Source organism: Chanodichthys erythropterus, chromosome 20 (assembly GCF_024489055.1).
Source record: "Chanodichthys erythropterus isolate Z2021 chromosome 20, ASM2448905v1, whole genome shotgun sequence".
Taxonomy (NCBI): domain Eukaryota; kingdom Metazoa; phylum Chordata; class Actinopteri; order Cypriniformes; family Xenocyprididae; genus Chanodichthys; species Chanodichthys erythropterus.
Window position 1 is genome coordinate 26,568,776 of NC_090240.1, and position 16,116 is coordinate 26,584,891.

At 36.5% G+C, this 16,116-nt stretch overlaps 1 protein-coding gene across 2 annotated transcripts in view; it reads left to right on the plus strand.

Moving 5' to 3' along the window:
* Positions 1-278: 278 nt before the first annotated feature.
* Positions 279-16,116, plus strand: part of lamb2 (laminin, beta 2 (laminin S)) — a 49,266-nt gene continuing 33,428 nt past the window's right edge. For both annotated transcript variants that reach the window (XM_067370395.1, XM_067370396.1), the window contains exons 1-4: positions 279-482; positions 633-704; positions 15,136-15,305; positions 15,412-15,547. In XM_067370395.1, the coding sequence (XP_067226496.1) occupies positions 674-704; positions 15,136-15,305; positions 15,412-15,547 (337 nt within the window). In that variant the 5' untranslated portion in view covers positions 279-482; positions 633-673. The remainder of the gene's footprint in view (positions 483-632; positions 705-15,135; positions 15,306-15,411; positions 15,548-16,116) is intronic.

The window sequence follows — 16,116 nt, forward strand, 5'->3', positions numbered from 1 at the left end:
GTTGAAATAAGTTACTAATAAAGTCATTCTGTGAGCTGTATTCACATAACCAGACAATGTTTAACATGATGTTATTTGCATTAATATCTAAGTTGCATGCTGCTTAAAAACATGCAGCTTTCCTTAACACATTAATAAAAATGAATACAGTAGTGTGTATGTTTTAATTGGGTTTTTACTACTATTACTGTTTATTGTGAGAGTCCTTTTGATTCGGTTTTGAGGAGCGCGCGCATTCCTGTTCGACTACGCGCGTTCATGTAGAGGGTGCTCCGGAAAGCAAGTAGTGGAATATTGTTTTTCTAAAGCACTTTCCCTGAGGACCGTGGAGCTTTACGATTCACGGGACTCCAGCGCATGTTTTCCATTAGTCATTTCCACAACTGTAACAGGACTTCAGAAAGTCTGTCTGACTCTGATATCTCTCAAAGTCTCATTGGTTTAAAGAACAGCTTGACCATCGACAACATCACAGTAAACATGTGAGTACTCGCTTCAGACATTGTTAAAGAAATGCGTACGTTTGTGTTTTATTTCTGATATTACTAAAGGTTTTATGTGAAAGTACACTTTGTCCGGTAATTTTATATATACATGGTGAAGTTGTGTGACAGCTGATTTTCATATTTTAGAGGCGCGCGACAGTTGAAGGGAGCTCATCATAAAGCGCACCATGCGCGCGCTTCTCTTACTGTTCATCTATGGTAAGTGTAGCTAGTGAATCATATTCTTCATTATATGCTATTCTGGTTTTGTACTGTCATTAATCATTTAAATATTATTCGTTATATCTTATATTTCATCTTTAACCTATTAGTTTACATGTAGTTTACAATGTATGTAAATATGTTTTGTACAGATGTTAAATGCAAAATGAATTGTTTTGCCTCTCTATACCCTTTTTGAGAGAGCTTTTTTTCAGAGATTACTATAAACTTTGCCATTTGAAAAGCTCTGTTTTTTCCATATATTGATATGCAAATGTTTCCTACACTAGTATGTATTGCATTTAGATGTGAATGGCCAAGTTTAAACATTCACCAAATGTCTTTTCGCCTGACCCCACACAAGACCCATGAATCGTTTGCACCTGTTTATATAATTGAAGTCTATATGAATGTCTTAGTAGACTCTGGTTAGTTGAGTTGTGATGCTCCACACTAAAACTGAATCATGAAGGGAGGCTCTTTCTCAAAGCAAAAGGTCTCCAGACTATGTTATTACCCCCCTCCGGCATCCAATTAGCTTATTTCCCCTGTCTGTCTAGTTTAAATTGAAACACATTTACGGGCATAGTAAAAGGGAAACAAGGTTAGCAGGTTCCAAAGAGGCCATGTGTATTATATTAATGAGTGACAGTTCTTCATTCATTGAATTAACTAGGTTCTCTCATCTTTAAGAATTGTGTTAGCCAGATATATGCATCCTTGATTGTTCTTTGATGAATTAGGCACACACTAAATTGGCTCAGGATACTGGATACTGACCTTCACATTCCTTTTTCTCAACTATTTCTTTCTCTAATCCAGGGCTTTGCAATCACAGCTAAGAGTTTGCCATTATTTGAATGACTTTCAGTAGGATTGTGATTGGAAATAACAAATCAAAGTGAATGGAGAAAAATTCTAGCAAAATTGAACATTTACATGATCTTATTAAAATGGTTTATTGGTAGTACATTTAGATAAATTCAACTGTTTAGTATGCTAATAGTTTTATTAGCTATTTGAATAAAAATATTTCCAAATTTGCCAATTTGGGAAAGTTGGGAACCCTGTTTCAACACACATTTTGACTGACTGCCTACACATTTTTCTTCCTAAAGTCTAAGTCTACGGTGTCCCCTGATTGTGTCTGTGAAGTCTCAGCTCAAAATACCCCATAGATTTTTTTTAATTAATTTTTTTAACTGCCTATTTTGGGGCATCATTAAATATGCGCAGATTCAGGCTGCGGCCCCTTTAAATTCTCCTGCTCCCCGCCCACGGAGCGTGCGCTTGCCTTAACCAGCATAAACAAAGTTCACACAGCTAATATAACCCACAAAATGGATCTTTACAAAGTGTTCGTCATGCAGCATGTCTAATCGCGTAAGTATGGTGTTTATTTGGATGTTTACATTTGATTCTGAATGAGTTTGATAGTGCTCTGTGGCTAAAGCTAACATTACACACTGTTTTATAAAGAATGAAGTTGTGTTTATGAATTATACAAACTGCAAGTGTTTAATAATGAAATAACACCGTCTTGTCTCCATGAATACAGTAATAAACGATGGTAACTTTTAACAGTACACATTTAACAGTACATTAGCAACATGCTAACGAAACATTTAGAAAGACAGTTCACAAATATCACTAAAAATATCATGCAATCATGGATAATTTTTTGCTATTGTTCTTATTGTTCTTGCTTGCTTACCTAGTCTGATGATTCAGCTGTGCACAGATCCAGACGTTAATAAGGCTGCCCTTGTCTAATGCCTTGAACATAGGCTGGCATATGCAAATATTGGGGGCGTACATATTAATGATCCCGACTGTTACGTAACAGTCGGTGTTATGTTGAGATTCGCCTGTTCTTCTGAGGTCTTTTAAACAAATTAGATTTATATAAGAAGGAGGAAACAATGGAGTTTGAAACTCACTGTATGTCATTTCCATGTACTGAACTCTTGTTATTCAACTATGCCAATGTAAATTCAATTTTTAATTCTAGGGCACCTTTAAGATCCAATTAAAGAGATTTGGTATATTACTTTGTAGATACTGATAAGAGTCACAGTCTTGTTTGCATATATGCAGAACCTGATTTCACCAACAATATGTTCCTGGATCAACACCAATCAGATTTGAGGGACAAGTTTACAGTTTGTCAAGTTTAGGATTACAATCAGGGTTTGGTGCTTCTACATCAGTAGTATCAATATCATTTCCCTCTGATTGTAGGGATAACTTATGGGTATAGGTTTAGGGTTTAGGGGTATGTTTAGGACTAAATTTTCAGACAGGAATGTTGTTCCAGGATCAACAAAATATGTTGCCGTAACTCTGCAAAATCAGTGCTTTCATATATACCCCAGACCTCACTCATTAAACACAGTGCCCTCAGTGTATTTACTGTGTTCCATGTCTTTATTTATCATTTAGTGTTACTGTCCAGCTGTCCTCCAGCTGTGTACGTTTTGTGTAAGTGATGGGCCGCAGAGCTCGGCAGGAGCCTCTGTGTCTGAGAGGATTGATAAAGCTGGAGAGAATGTGGAGGTGTCAGAGGCAGAGCAGAGGGAGTGTTATTTTTGGTGAGCCTCTAATGAAAGTAGCAGGTTTGTAGGAGGCAGACAGCTGATGAGGAGATGCTTTTATTTAGGTCCTGTCACATTTATCATCTACTGCCTGTCTAAGTTTAATTTTAAAGGCCTTTGAACTGTTCACAGATTGTGTGTCTGCGACAACATTGTTCACAGACAGTTCTGGTTGCCTGTTAATGAAGACAAAGTTAATTTAAGTTGATTGTGTTTTAGAAATAATCAGCATTTCATGCATTTATCGTCATTTTTTTTTTGTTCATGATTTTGCACTGTTGCGATTTACAGGCAAACAGTTTTTTTTCTTCTGGCCCTGTTTGGGCAAGTGAGCCCTGTCAACATTTTCATTGGCCGAACACAAAATTGATATATTACGTGATACATGTAAGCAATAAGGTACGAGAGGCTGTGCTGAAGGGCATGACGCGAAGCGGTAGCTCAGTAGCTAAAACTTTTTCACCGAAAACACGGAACAAGACGTAACTGACAAATGCTAGCGCTGTCAGTCACGGGAAAACCCCTTAACTGTTAAAAGGACAAGATAATACTTCGGACATTTAAACAGATTTAAAAAGATTTAAAACAGACTTTTTCAAAAAAGATTTTTTTTTTATTTTGAACATAGGACTGACCTGAAGGAAAATGCTCAATCTGAATGCAGGTAATAAACTCGCTCAATCGATCTCTTTCTCACAATACTCTTCTACATAATACAGTAAGCTTCAATGAACAATATCAATTGAGAACATACAGTTTACATTGTTAAAAGTGGTTGCTAAGGGTGTTGTGTAGTGATACACAGAACCGTTGGGTGAAGCGGTCATAGCTGTGTTTTATCGTGAATAAAACACAGCTATTGACCAATCAGAATCAAGGATAATTCATTATAATTTTTAATAAGTTACTTTAAAAAGGGCCAGCAGACCATCCTTATTATTGAGCCTGGGTCTCTCATCAAAAATGTTCATTTTTAGTCAATCTTTTCTTGTCAAATTAGAATTACTTTTTTTTTTACATTTTTACCAGCAACATATCCCTTTTACATACCCTAGTTTTTATCAAAAGCTAAGGCCAATTAGTGTTAAAGGTGCTAAAGAGGATTGTTTCGTCGACTGAGAAACCAAAGACTGTTAGTGAGTTTTTGAAATGAGCGCATGCGTATTCGAGGGAACGCCTCCCAAAACTCGTACACGAGTGTTTACCACCGGCATTGGCTGTGTCGTGTTAGTGGATTCATTATGTCGGACTCACCGCAGGTAACTCATAATCTGCAGTTGTTACTCCTGTCTCCTGACAAAAACATTGCATGCGGCGCCTGTGGAGTGTGGAAAGTTACTGGAGCGCGCAGCCGCGCTCGTCTCTCACAAGGAACGTCATGGCAGTGATTGACAATCCAAAGGGCCAATCATCGCGTAAACGATTGGCTGATGTTTTTAAGGCCCTACCTCGTGCACAGATTATGTATATTAATATTATTAATTTCAGTGCACCTAATAAATAGTCTTTTATCAGTTAGTAAAGACAGTTTCAAGTAATATTGCAAAAATGTATAAAACAAAACATCCTATTTAGCACCTTTAACTGCCATCTGACAGTGGGAATGTCTGCTAACAATGATACCACTAGACGACCTCCTGTTATATTTGTGTGAATGGGGCATATGAATTTGTGCTGACCAATCAATATATAAGCACTTTATAATTGATAGAATTTATAATTTTGTGTTAGAGGACCCTAAAATTCCATCACAGTCTTTCTCCAAAAATCATGAAATAATCCTGTCATGCTGTTTCTTCAGGGGAAAAAAAAAAAAAAACATTAAATAAAAAGAAACTCTTGATGAAAAGAACATGAAAGCTGTAAGGAACCTTTGTTCATAAGTTTCATCTACAGGCAAAGCTTTGGTGCAATGTGGAGGAGAGGAAACTGCAAAAATCCCTTTGACTCTCCTTCTTTTAATCTCTTTCTTCAGCTTGTTTGCCTTGTGACTTTTTTCATTCCTCTGATGTGTGCTGAGATCATACATCCCCCAGCGTGCAGCTGTGTGGTGCAGACACAGGTAGAGGCCGGCACATTCAGGACGGTAGCTGTGATCCATAGAGCCGCTTGAATGCTGCCGCTGATGAGCACCGCAGAACCCTGCACTCCAAAACAATGGGGCAATACGACACTTTTCATAGAGCTTTGAGGTGGAGGAGGAGGGAAAATAGAAGAAAGCACTAATACGGGGGGTGGAGAGGTGATGAAATGAAAGGCAAAGAAACATGTCCGTTTACGTGAGTTGAGCTGAATAAGATTTCAGCCTTGGGGAAAGAGATTTCTAAAGAAAGAAGTGTCAGATTATATAGCTGTGGTCAAAAGTATTGGCAGTGACAAAGTGTGCGGCTTCATGTTTCTATGCTGGAAAACAACGATAAGCATTTAATATTTTTAAAGGCTTTTATTTGTAAAAACATTCAATATATGCAAATAGTCAATATTTACTGTGTTGACCCTCTGCAATTCTCTCTGGCATGCCAAATCCTGACTGGTGACGATCCATTCTTGTCTTCTTAGTGCTCGGAGTTCATCACAATTTGTGGAATTCTGCTTGTCCTCTCACCTTTTGAGGACTGACCACAGGTTTCCTATGGGATTAAGATCTGTGGAGTTGCCTGGCAACGGATCCAAAATTTCAATGTAAGGATCTCTGAGCCACTTCATTATCACTCTTGCCTTGTGACATGGTGCTCCATCATGCTGGAAAATGCTCGGATCATCACCAAATTGTTGCTCTTGCAGGACATTTTTATATCAGTCTTTATTCATGGCTGTGTTTTTGGGCAGAATTGTGAGAGAGCCCATGGATGGTCTCAGGATGCTTCACTGTTGGCACGATACAGGGCAGCGTTCACCTTTTCTTCTCCGGACAATTGATTTTCCAGATGTCCCAATCAGTTGAAGGGGGGCTTCATCAGAGAAAAAACTATGCACCACAATCTTCTGTTGTCCAATCTTTGTACTTCCTGCAGAATTTCAGTCTGTCCTTTATGTTTTTCTTGGAGAGAAGTGGCTTCTTTGCTGCCCTTCTTGACACCAGGCCGTTGTCCCAAAGCCTCACTGTGCGTGCAGATGAACTCACACACACCTGCTGCCAATACTGAGCAACTCTGGGGACGCGATTTCGTCACTGACACCTCAAGCGGAGGTGGTCCTGGTGCTTTCTGGACACTCTGGGACATCCTGAAGCCTTCTTCACTGCAGTTGAACCTCTCTCCTTGAAGTTCTTGATGATTTTGTAAATGGTTCTTTCAGGTGCAATGTTCTTTTCAGCAATTTCCTTGCATGGTAGGCCATTTTGAAGCAAAGCTATGATAGCTGCATGTCTTTCTGTGGAGGTAACACAAGAACACAAGGACTTCTTCCCTCCTTTTTTAGCAATCAGTCTGCTCTTCTAATCCATCCAGAATGATAGAGTGATTGTTCACTTTCCCATGTGCTGATGATATGATTAGTGAAATGATGTTAGCTGGTCATTTTGTGCCAGGACCAAAAACAGTAAAATTGTTCTTTCTTTTTTCTTTTTTTGACCAATGAAGCTTTTTGCAATTATTTAAAATGCATCCGATCACTCTGCACAATAATCTAGAAGCAATAAATCAACACCACAACAACTGAAGAAGCAAACTTTGCAAACACAAAAACAAAATGTATGTCACTGCTAATACTTTTGGCCACGGCTGTATATCAAATGCACATGGCAAAGAAAAATAAAAAGTTCTGTTGTTGAAGGAATAGTTTAATAAAAAAAAATTCTCTCATTGTTTAATCACACTTATGTTATTCCAAACCCGCATGATTTTTATTTCCTCTGGTCGCTCTTTTCCATGCACTAGAGCTTCAAAAAGGACATAAAAGCACCATAAAAGCTTGTCTTCTGAACAAATCATTATTAAAAAAAAAGTCGACTGCAAAGAATGATTCGTTCACTGATTAAAACACTTTTCTCACACTTTTCTCAGTCCTTTGACCTTTTGATTCATGAAAAATCTCATGCTAACTCCAGATGTGGACACGTATGTGTCACAGCTGTATATACGTCCATATGTGATTGTCAGCATATGAAGTATTTTAACAGGCTGTCCTGAGGGGAATGAAGAATGATCTCAGCTCTCATGCAGGTCAAGGGAAGGTGTGCAGAAACGTTATAATTCATGCTCTACCCGTTTTCCCCTGAGTACCAGCTCACAGAACATCCTCTTTAACGAGCTGGAACACCTCCAGCAACTTCTCCAATGAACATTTCAACTTATTATTGAGTAACGCTTTATAGTAAGGTTCAATTTAATTGCACTCTTGCAGGGTCGTAATAACAAAGGAGAACTACTAGTTAACAGAAATCACTCATCTCTAAACTATGTGGAGGCTTTTTATTAGGGCAACTGTTCAACCGTTTAGAAGTAAGGAAAGCTTTTTTTGCAATTAACAGGTAAGTTCACAGACTTTGCTAGATTTATACTACCATTCAAAAGTTTGAGGTCAGTAAGATTTAAAAAATATTTTTGAAATTGCCTCTTTTGCTCACTAAGGCTACATTTAAATGTTCAAGTATATTGTAACATATTACTGCCATTTAAATACAATTTTAATACAACTTCTATTTGAACATATTTTAAGATTTAATTTATTCCTGTGAATTTTCAGCATCATTACTCCAGTCTTCAGTGTCACATGATCCTTCAGAAATCATTCTGATTTACTGATTTGCTGCTCAAGAAACATTTCTTATTATTATCAATGTTGAAAACAATTGTGCTGCTTAATATTTTTGTGGATAAATTATGTTTAGGATTCTTTGATGGATGGAAAGTTTTAAAATAACAGCATTTATTTAAAAGAGAACATTTCAAAAAATTTGTCTTTACTGTCACTTTTGATCAATTTAATGGATTCCTGCTGATATTATAATATATTAATTATGTGTGTGTGTATTTAAATATATATATATATATATATATATATATATATATATATATATATATATATATATATATATATATATATATAATATACATACTACTGTTTAAAGGTTTGTGGTCAGTACGTTTCTTTTTGCAAGAAATTAATAGTTTTATTCAGCAAGGATGCATTCAATTTATCAAAAGTGACAGTAAATACATGTATAATATTACAAAAAAATATATATATTTCAAGTAAAGGCTGTTCTTTTGAACTTATCAAAAAATGTATCAAAAATCCTGAAAAAAAAATGCATCACTTTTTCCACCAAAACATTAAGCAACACAATAATAATTAATAATAATAATCAGAAATGTTTCTTGAGCAGCAAATCTGCATGAAGGATCATGTGACACTGAAGAATGGAGTAATGATGCCGAAAATTCAGCTTTGCCATCACAGGAACAAATTTTATGTTAAAATATATTTAAAATTGAAAATATTACTATTTTACTGTATTTTGCAGCCTTGTTTATGTTTAAATAATACTGACAGTGCATCAACATTCAGAAATGACTATTTAATTATTATGAACGCATCGGATCATTCCGAATTTGCAATAATGGATTTTAAATCAAATGGGAACCCAGTGAATTGAATTGAATTACTAAAAATCCAAGAGGCTATTTACTTTAAAGAAAGACAGCACAAGCAAACTTTTTAAGAGAAATATTTAGTATATATATACTAAAAGTATTAACTTTTTTTTTTTAAATCGTACAGACCCCAAACTTTTGAACTGTATATGGTAGAACATTAATTTCCATAATGTTTCTAAATTATTGTCCTTATACAGTAGATCAGGTAAACCTTTTATTTTTATTTATTTTTTTTACATTTTTGGCACAGTTCTCATTGACTTTGTTAATGTCATATGAGAAAAGGGCAGGAACACACACAATTTATAATCTATGTATTTCATTTAAACTCAAACAAGTATCTAAAGACTGATTATTTGTAATCCTATAAGGACATCTCCCATTAGCGACATCTGTTCGTCTGTAATGTCAGGGCTGCAGCTGTTTTGGTCATAGGAGGAGCCGTAGGAAAGGAAGGAGACTTTAGGAGAGATGTATGTGGATGTGTGACCGAAGAGGAGCTAGATATGATGGGAGCTGGAAATAGCACTAGGGTTAGAGGAGAGTGCAGACTTTGAGACTGGGCAGTGGGCTCCAAATAGCAGACACCTCTCGTCATACTAACTAGACTCACAGAGCCAAAATAAACTCAGTGAAAGGGGAGGAAGATTACCAGCAGCAACATCCTGTATCCACATGTATTCTCTATATTTCACATTTGCTCACCAGGGCATCTGAATGCTGCATCATCATTACTGTCATGTCTTGCTCAGGCTGTGACAGTGGTCAGAAATGTGAGGAGCTTGAAACAGTGGTGATTTTACTGTCACACCAGTTGTGTTTATGTTGTCTGCCCTTGCCACAAAAAGCATTTAGTCACTCAAGCCACACCTAAAAATATATAGTCTATGCATTGAGGATGCATTGCTTTCTTGATTTGTTGATAAAACCTCCTCTTTAAAGGTGAACGTAGAACATGTTTTAAAAAGATGTAATATAAGTCTAAGGTGTCCCCTGAATGTGTCTGTGAAGTTTCAGCTTAAAATACTCCATAGATTTTTTTTATTTATTTTTTTAACTGCCTATTTTGGGGCATCATTAAATATGCACCGATTCAGGCTGCGGCCCCTTTAAATTCTCATGCTCCCGCCCCCGGAGCTTGCTCTTGCCTTTAACAGCATAAACAAAGTTCACACAGCTAATATAACCTTCAAAATGGATCTTTACAAAGTGTTCATCATGCAGCATGTCTAATTGCGTAAGTACAGTCTTTATTTGGATGTTTACATTTGATTCTGAATGAGTTTGATAGTGCTCCATGGCTAAAGCTAACATTACACACTGTTGGAGAGATTTATAAAAAATGAAGTTGTGTTTATGAATTATACAGACTGCAAGTGTTTAAAAAATGAAAATAACGACAGTCTTGTCTCTGTGAATACAGTAAGAAACGATGGTAACTTTAACCACATTTAACAGTACATTAGCAACATGCTAACGAAACATTTAGAAAGACAATTTACAAATATCACTAAAAATTTCATAGATCATGTCAGTTATTATTGCTCCATCTGCCATTTTTCGCTATTGTTCTTGCTTGCTTACCTAGTCTGTTGATTCAGCTGTGCAGATCCAGACGTTAATACGTCCTGCCCTTGTCTAATGCTTTGAACATAGGCTGGCATATGCAAATATTGGGGGCGTACATATTAATGATCCCGACTGTTACGTAACAGTCGGTGTTATGTTGAGATTCGCCTGTTCTTTGGAGGTCTTTTAAACAAATGAGATTTTCCATGTACTGAACTGTTGTTATTCAGTTATACTAAGGTAAATTCAATTTTTAATTCTAGGACACCTTTAAATCATGATACTTAATAAGTATCATATTTAAAATATGTACTTATTAAATTATAATATATTAATTATTTGTGTATGTATTTAAATATATATATATATATATATATATATATATATATATATATATATATATATATATATATATATATATATATATATACATACTACTGTTTAAAGGTTTGTGGTCAGTAAGTTTTTTTTTGCAAGAAATTAATAGTTTTATTCAGCAAGGATGCATTCAATTTATCAAAAGTGACAGTAAATACATATATAATATTACAAAAAAATATATATTTCAAGTAAAGGCTGTTCTTTTGAACTTATCAAAAAATGTATCAAAAATCCTGAAAAAAAAAATGCATCACTTTTTCCACCAAAACATTAAGCAACACAATAATAATTAATAATAATAATCAGAAATGTTTCTTGAGCAGCAAATCTGCATGAAGGATCATGTGACACTGAAGAATGGAGTAATGATGCCGAAAATTCAGCTTTGCCATCACAGGAACAAATTTTATGTTAAAATATATTTAAAATTGAAAATATTACTATTTTTACTGTATTTTGCAGCCTTGTTTGTTTAAATAATACTGACAGTGCATCAACATTCAGAAATGACTATTTAATTATTATGAACGCATCGGATCATTCCGAATTTGCAATAATCGATTTTGAATCAAATGGGAACCCATTGAATTGAATTGAATTGAATTACTAAAAATCCAAGAGGCTATTTACTTTAAAGAAAGACAGCACAAGCAAACTTTTTAAGAGAAATATTTCACCTAATAAAATTTTGGTGGTTTTAAACAATAAAACAATAGATAAACTGTGTAAAATTAAGCATATGGATATATTTGGACACTTTCAAAAAATACAATTTAGTGGAACATGTCCATGGTGAGGACAGTAAGAACATCCCCAGTATTCAGAATAGTAGTAGAGTTTTCAATGACATTCTTAAACCTTTACATTTGATCCCAGTCTTTTAGCTTACACCCTTGATAGTGGGTACCCCTGACGCATAGAGACCTTGTGTGCATATCTGGGGTTGAATTCTTAGAAGTTTTGTCACAGGGAGGGTCAAAGTGTCAGTACAGACATATTTAGAAGTTCTGGCTTCCATCCATCCTTCCCTGGTCAGATCCCTAGTGGATTCTTACCTCATTTTTGGCACTCCAGCAGCAGGTGGATGAATGTGGACTGTACGTCAAAGGTCAAGGCATACTGATTACCAAGATTTAAAAATTTGACCCGTGATAGTTTATGTAGTGGCTTTTATCAGTATTTGTGTAAAAACCTTGCTCAAAAATGTTTCAGAGGGGCTTCTGTGCTTCTTAATGGACTATTTAGAAATAGCCGGCTGTTTTCTGTCACTCAGCTGCTGAACATTGTGCTATGTTAGTGTCAATTTTTCCTCTCCCGTCAAATGAACAGTCCCCAAGATAAAATGTCTCTCTGGGGTTAGAGACACAAGGAGGCGATTCTCTGCTTTCCCTGGTCGAAAACAATCCCCCTCTGAAAGCTGAGAGGGGCAGAGATGCAAGAAAATGAAAAAGTGGAGCTCTTGAACAAAGCGCACAGTCCCAGCTGTGATAATCCCTACCTGGCACACTGAGCCAAACCCAGACCAGCAGAAACTGAAGGCTACAGATAATAGAGGGATGGAGGTTTATTAGATTTACAGAAGAGAAAAAATGTAGTCTGAATGTATGTAAGAGAGAAAGACAGAGAAAGAGTAGCTCTCTCTTTGCCTCATCCTCTGGGTCATACCAGGAGATTATCTCAGACAGGACAAACAGGAAACCACAGAACATCATGGGATATCGCTGGTCCACAATCACTGTGGGCTGTGGCTGTGTTTTCAGAGATATAGATAACACATTCTGCCCTACTGTACAGGCTGCACTGTACCACACTGAGACTGAGTTCGTCAGTGAACCTTGTCTGTACCACGACACAGCCCCTATATTGCCCACTTATTCATATATTCACAGCAAGAAAAATGAATCAACCAGGGCTGACTATCCATTGTGTGCACAGTTTACTTAAAACTAGGGAATGAATTAGTAAAACGTGCTGACTTGTTAGTAAGTCATGGGAACTAATTTTTATATATATATATTTGGGGTTCCGTAGATTGTACTACATAGTTTTCTTTGTAATATTCATTAATTGTAATCAGTATATTCTATTCAACACCATCCAAGAATGGTATGCATTTTATGTATTTCTGTCATATTGACTACCTTGACTATGGGGTGTTTAGTTTGAAATCTCCTCAGTGAGTACAGTAAGGCAACAGCAAGTCTTTGTTAGCTCTGAGGTATGTCTGCCGTGCCAGCTGTCCTCCCACATTCCTGAGAGCTTGTCCATGTAAGGCAGAAGCAGCGAGTGGCACACACACTGACCGAAGGGCAGCTTTCTCAAGTAGAACTTCGGACATAGTATGAAACCTGCATATATGATATAACTCTGTGTTCTCGCTGTCAGCATATATTATCAGCTCATTGTGGGTGTAGCGACTAAATGAGAAACTATTTCCATTTGTCATTCCCTAAAGTGAACTTTTCATCCTCAATCCGTGACTTTATTTTGTTCTTGCTACCTGCTGGGGTTTGTATAGCCAAGAATATTTAAAAGAATACTGCACCCAAAAATTGTCATCATTTACTCAACCTTATTGTTCCAAACATGTATGGAACACAAAAGAATTTTTGTCCATACAATGAAATTTAGCAGGGTCCAAAACAACAATGGATTTTTCAAAATGTGAAACATGAAGCTGAGTACATTAATGCAGGATTTTCATTTTTGGGTGCACTATCCCTTTAGCAGAACTCCTCTCATTCACATTTTAGCTTTTGCTTCCCATTATTCAGTTTCTGTCCACTTTCTCACTGTTTTGTGGTCACCACACTGCCAGAAAGATTAAATCATTGTATCTAGACTTATCTGTGGTTAGTTGTTCTGCCTGTTGGCAAAAGAGATGGAGATGGTTTTCCCTTGAATTTGAATTGAATTCATTTCTCAGGCATTTTCCCATCAGTTCCTGTAGTTTGCTTTATAACTTTTGTGGAGTTTGGCTCCAGGTGAGTGTGTTTCCCTGTGTTGATGTGTGAGGCCGGGTACTTGTGTGTGTGTGTGTGTGTATTTGGTGGCAGAAGGGTGAGAGATGGTACAGTGCCAGACAGACACAGCTGTCTTGTGTTGAAGACACAGATCTCTGAAGGATAAATGCTGTAAACAAAAGTTTTCCCAGGCTCCTCACGTTCATTCACGTGACTACGATTTCCTAATTCTATTTGTGTGTTAGTTTACATTTGATTTCTGACATTAAAAGCTAGAAACCCATAAGATGAATTACGCACACGAGTGAATACAGCTATATTAAGTACACAATACAATGTGACATTAAAGATCACATATAGGAGTGTATATGTGTATCACAGCACCTGTCTGAAGCAGTTCCAGCTTTCTTGACTGCAAACCCTAATATCATCTCACATAGAGGGACACTGGCAGGAATGTTTAGCAGCTGTTGGGTGTTGTAAAAAGTTATTCTGAAACTTGAAATCTCGTAGCCGCCTTCTCTGTCTCTCTCTATACATACAGTTAATAAGTTTGACCCAGTTTTAACTCAAGATTTAACTGTGGCTGCAAAAAGATTAAGTATTTAGGATTTTTGGCAATATTTCGAATAGTTCTGTTTTGTTTTTTTGGTTTGTGTTTTGTTTTTAAATCAGAGAAATCATCTTTTTGACCATATAGAAAGATGTAGAAAATACATTTTTTGATATAGTATTTTTCAATAAATGAACATGATTAAGAATAATTTTTGTTTATATCCCCCAAACAGAGGTATTACTCTTATTTTTTTTACTTTATGTACTAAATGATTTTAACCCACACAGAAATAATTAATCATTTTTAATTGATTCATTACAAAAGTTTTGTCTAATTCATGTAAAAGCATCAAATTTACCTACTAAGCTACTTTTTTGTTACTGAAACAAGGAGGGATTGAGAAAATATGTCTAATGGCTGTCTTTGAGAAACTGAATAGCCAAATAAAAAATAAATTAAAAAAACCCCACAATATTCATTTTTTATTTATTTATTTATTTTGTTATACAGCCAAATCATTTCCCATCATGCTAAGGCAGCATTGTTGGTCCTTACCACCACAGCCTAAAGGGACTTTTTGTGGAAACTTGGCATTTGCTGAACTTTGATGGAAAATAGCTTGAGCTCTGGTTGGCCAAACTGGCAAGAGAACAAAAATTTGATGTTCAGTTTTTTCTTGTACACTAAAGCTTCTACTTGAACAACATTATAAAAATACAATTATGTTCTGCTCATCTATTTCCTTTATCTCTGTTTCCTTAAAAGTCCTGTCAACGGCCAATGCGCAGGAGCCTGATCATGCCCACGGCTGCACCCATGGAAGCTGTTACCCTGCAACCGGCGACCTCTTGGTGGGGCGGGAAATGAACTTGAAAGCATCGTCCACCTGTGGCCTGCGGAGGAGAGAACCCTACTGCATTGTCAGCCATCTGCAGGTCACCAGTCGTCATAGACAATACACAAACACCATTTGAGTTTTTTGTGACTATCCTGATGCTGCAGAGCTGATCCGTTCCATTTTTGACTCTTGACCTTATATAGGAAGAGAAGAAGTGTTTCCACTGTGATTCACGGCGACCTTATGATCCTTATTCAAACCCCATCAGTCACCGCATCGAGAATGTCATCACCACCTTCAAACCACACCGCAAGAAGTCCTGGTGGCAGTCCGAGAATGGTGAGAGAATGAGACTTTCATGTCAAATGTCCGTTTTCAACTGGTAGCTGTATTTTCTTGGGCTTTTTATGCTTTATAAGACATAGATATGTCAGAGTTGGATCTGCATGACCAACACAGTTTAACACAGTCTGTGTTAACCGCTGAGCCATGGCTCCAACTTCAGCCAGCTGTTAATTAAGGCATACAGAAAACCTAATCTACAGCTTCAGTGATGTTTTGATGGAAATCCACACATCCGTTTGGTTTCATTTGTCAAATGTAGAGTAATATGTTGGCAGGAAATTTGATTGCCTCCTTGAGCCCTCCAAACCCAGCTGCTTGGCATGGACTGGAAACGCTTCACATATATTATTAGAAGGTTGATGTTCAGAGCGTCTATTAATAACACAGGGGCTGAGGGAGAGAGGTGCATGCACTCAGAATGAAGCAAATTAGTCTAAAACAGTTAATAGAATAAGTGATTAAATTAAATATTTATGAATAATATTTTAAAATACACTAGCGTTCAAAAGTTTCGGGTCATTAAGATTTTGTTTTTTGAAAGAAATTATTACTTTTTTTTTGGC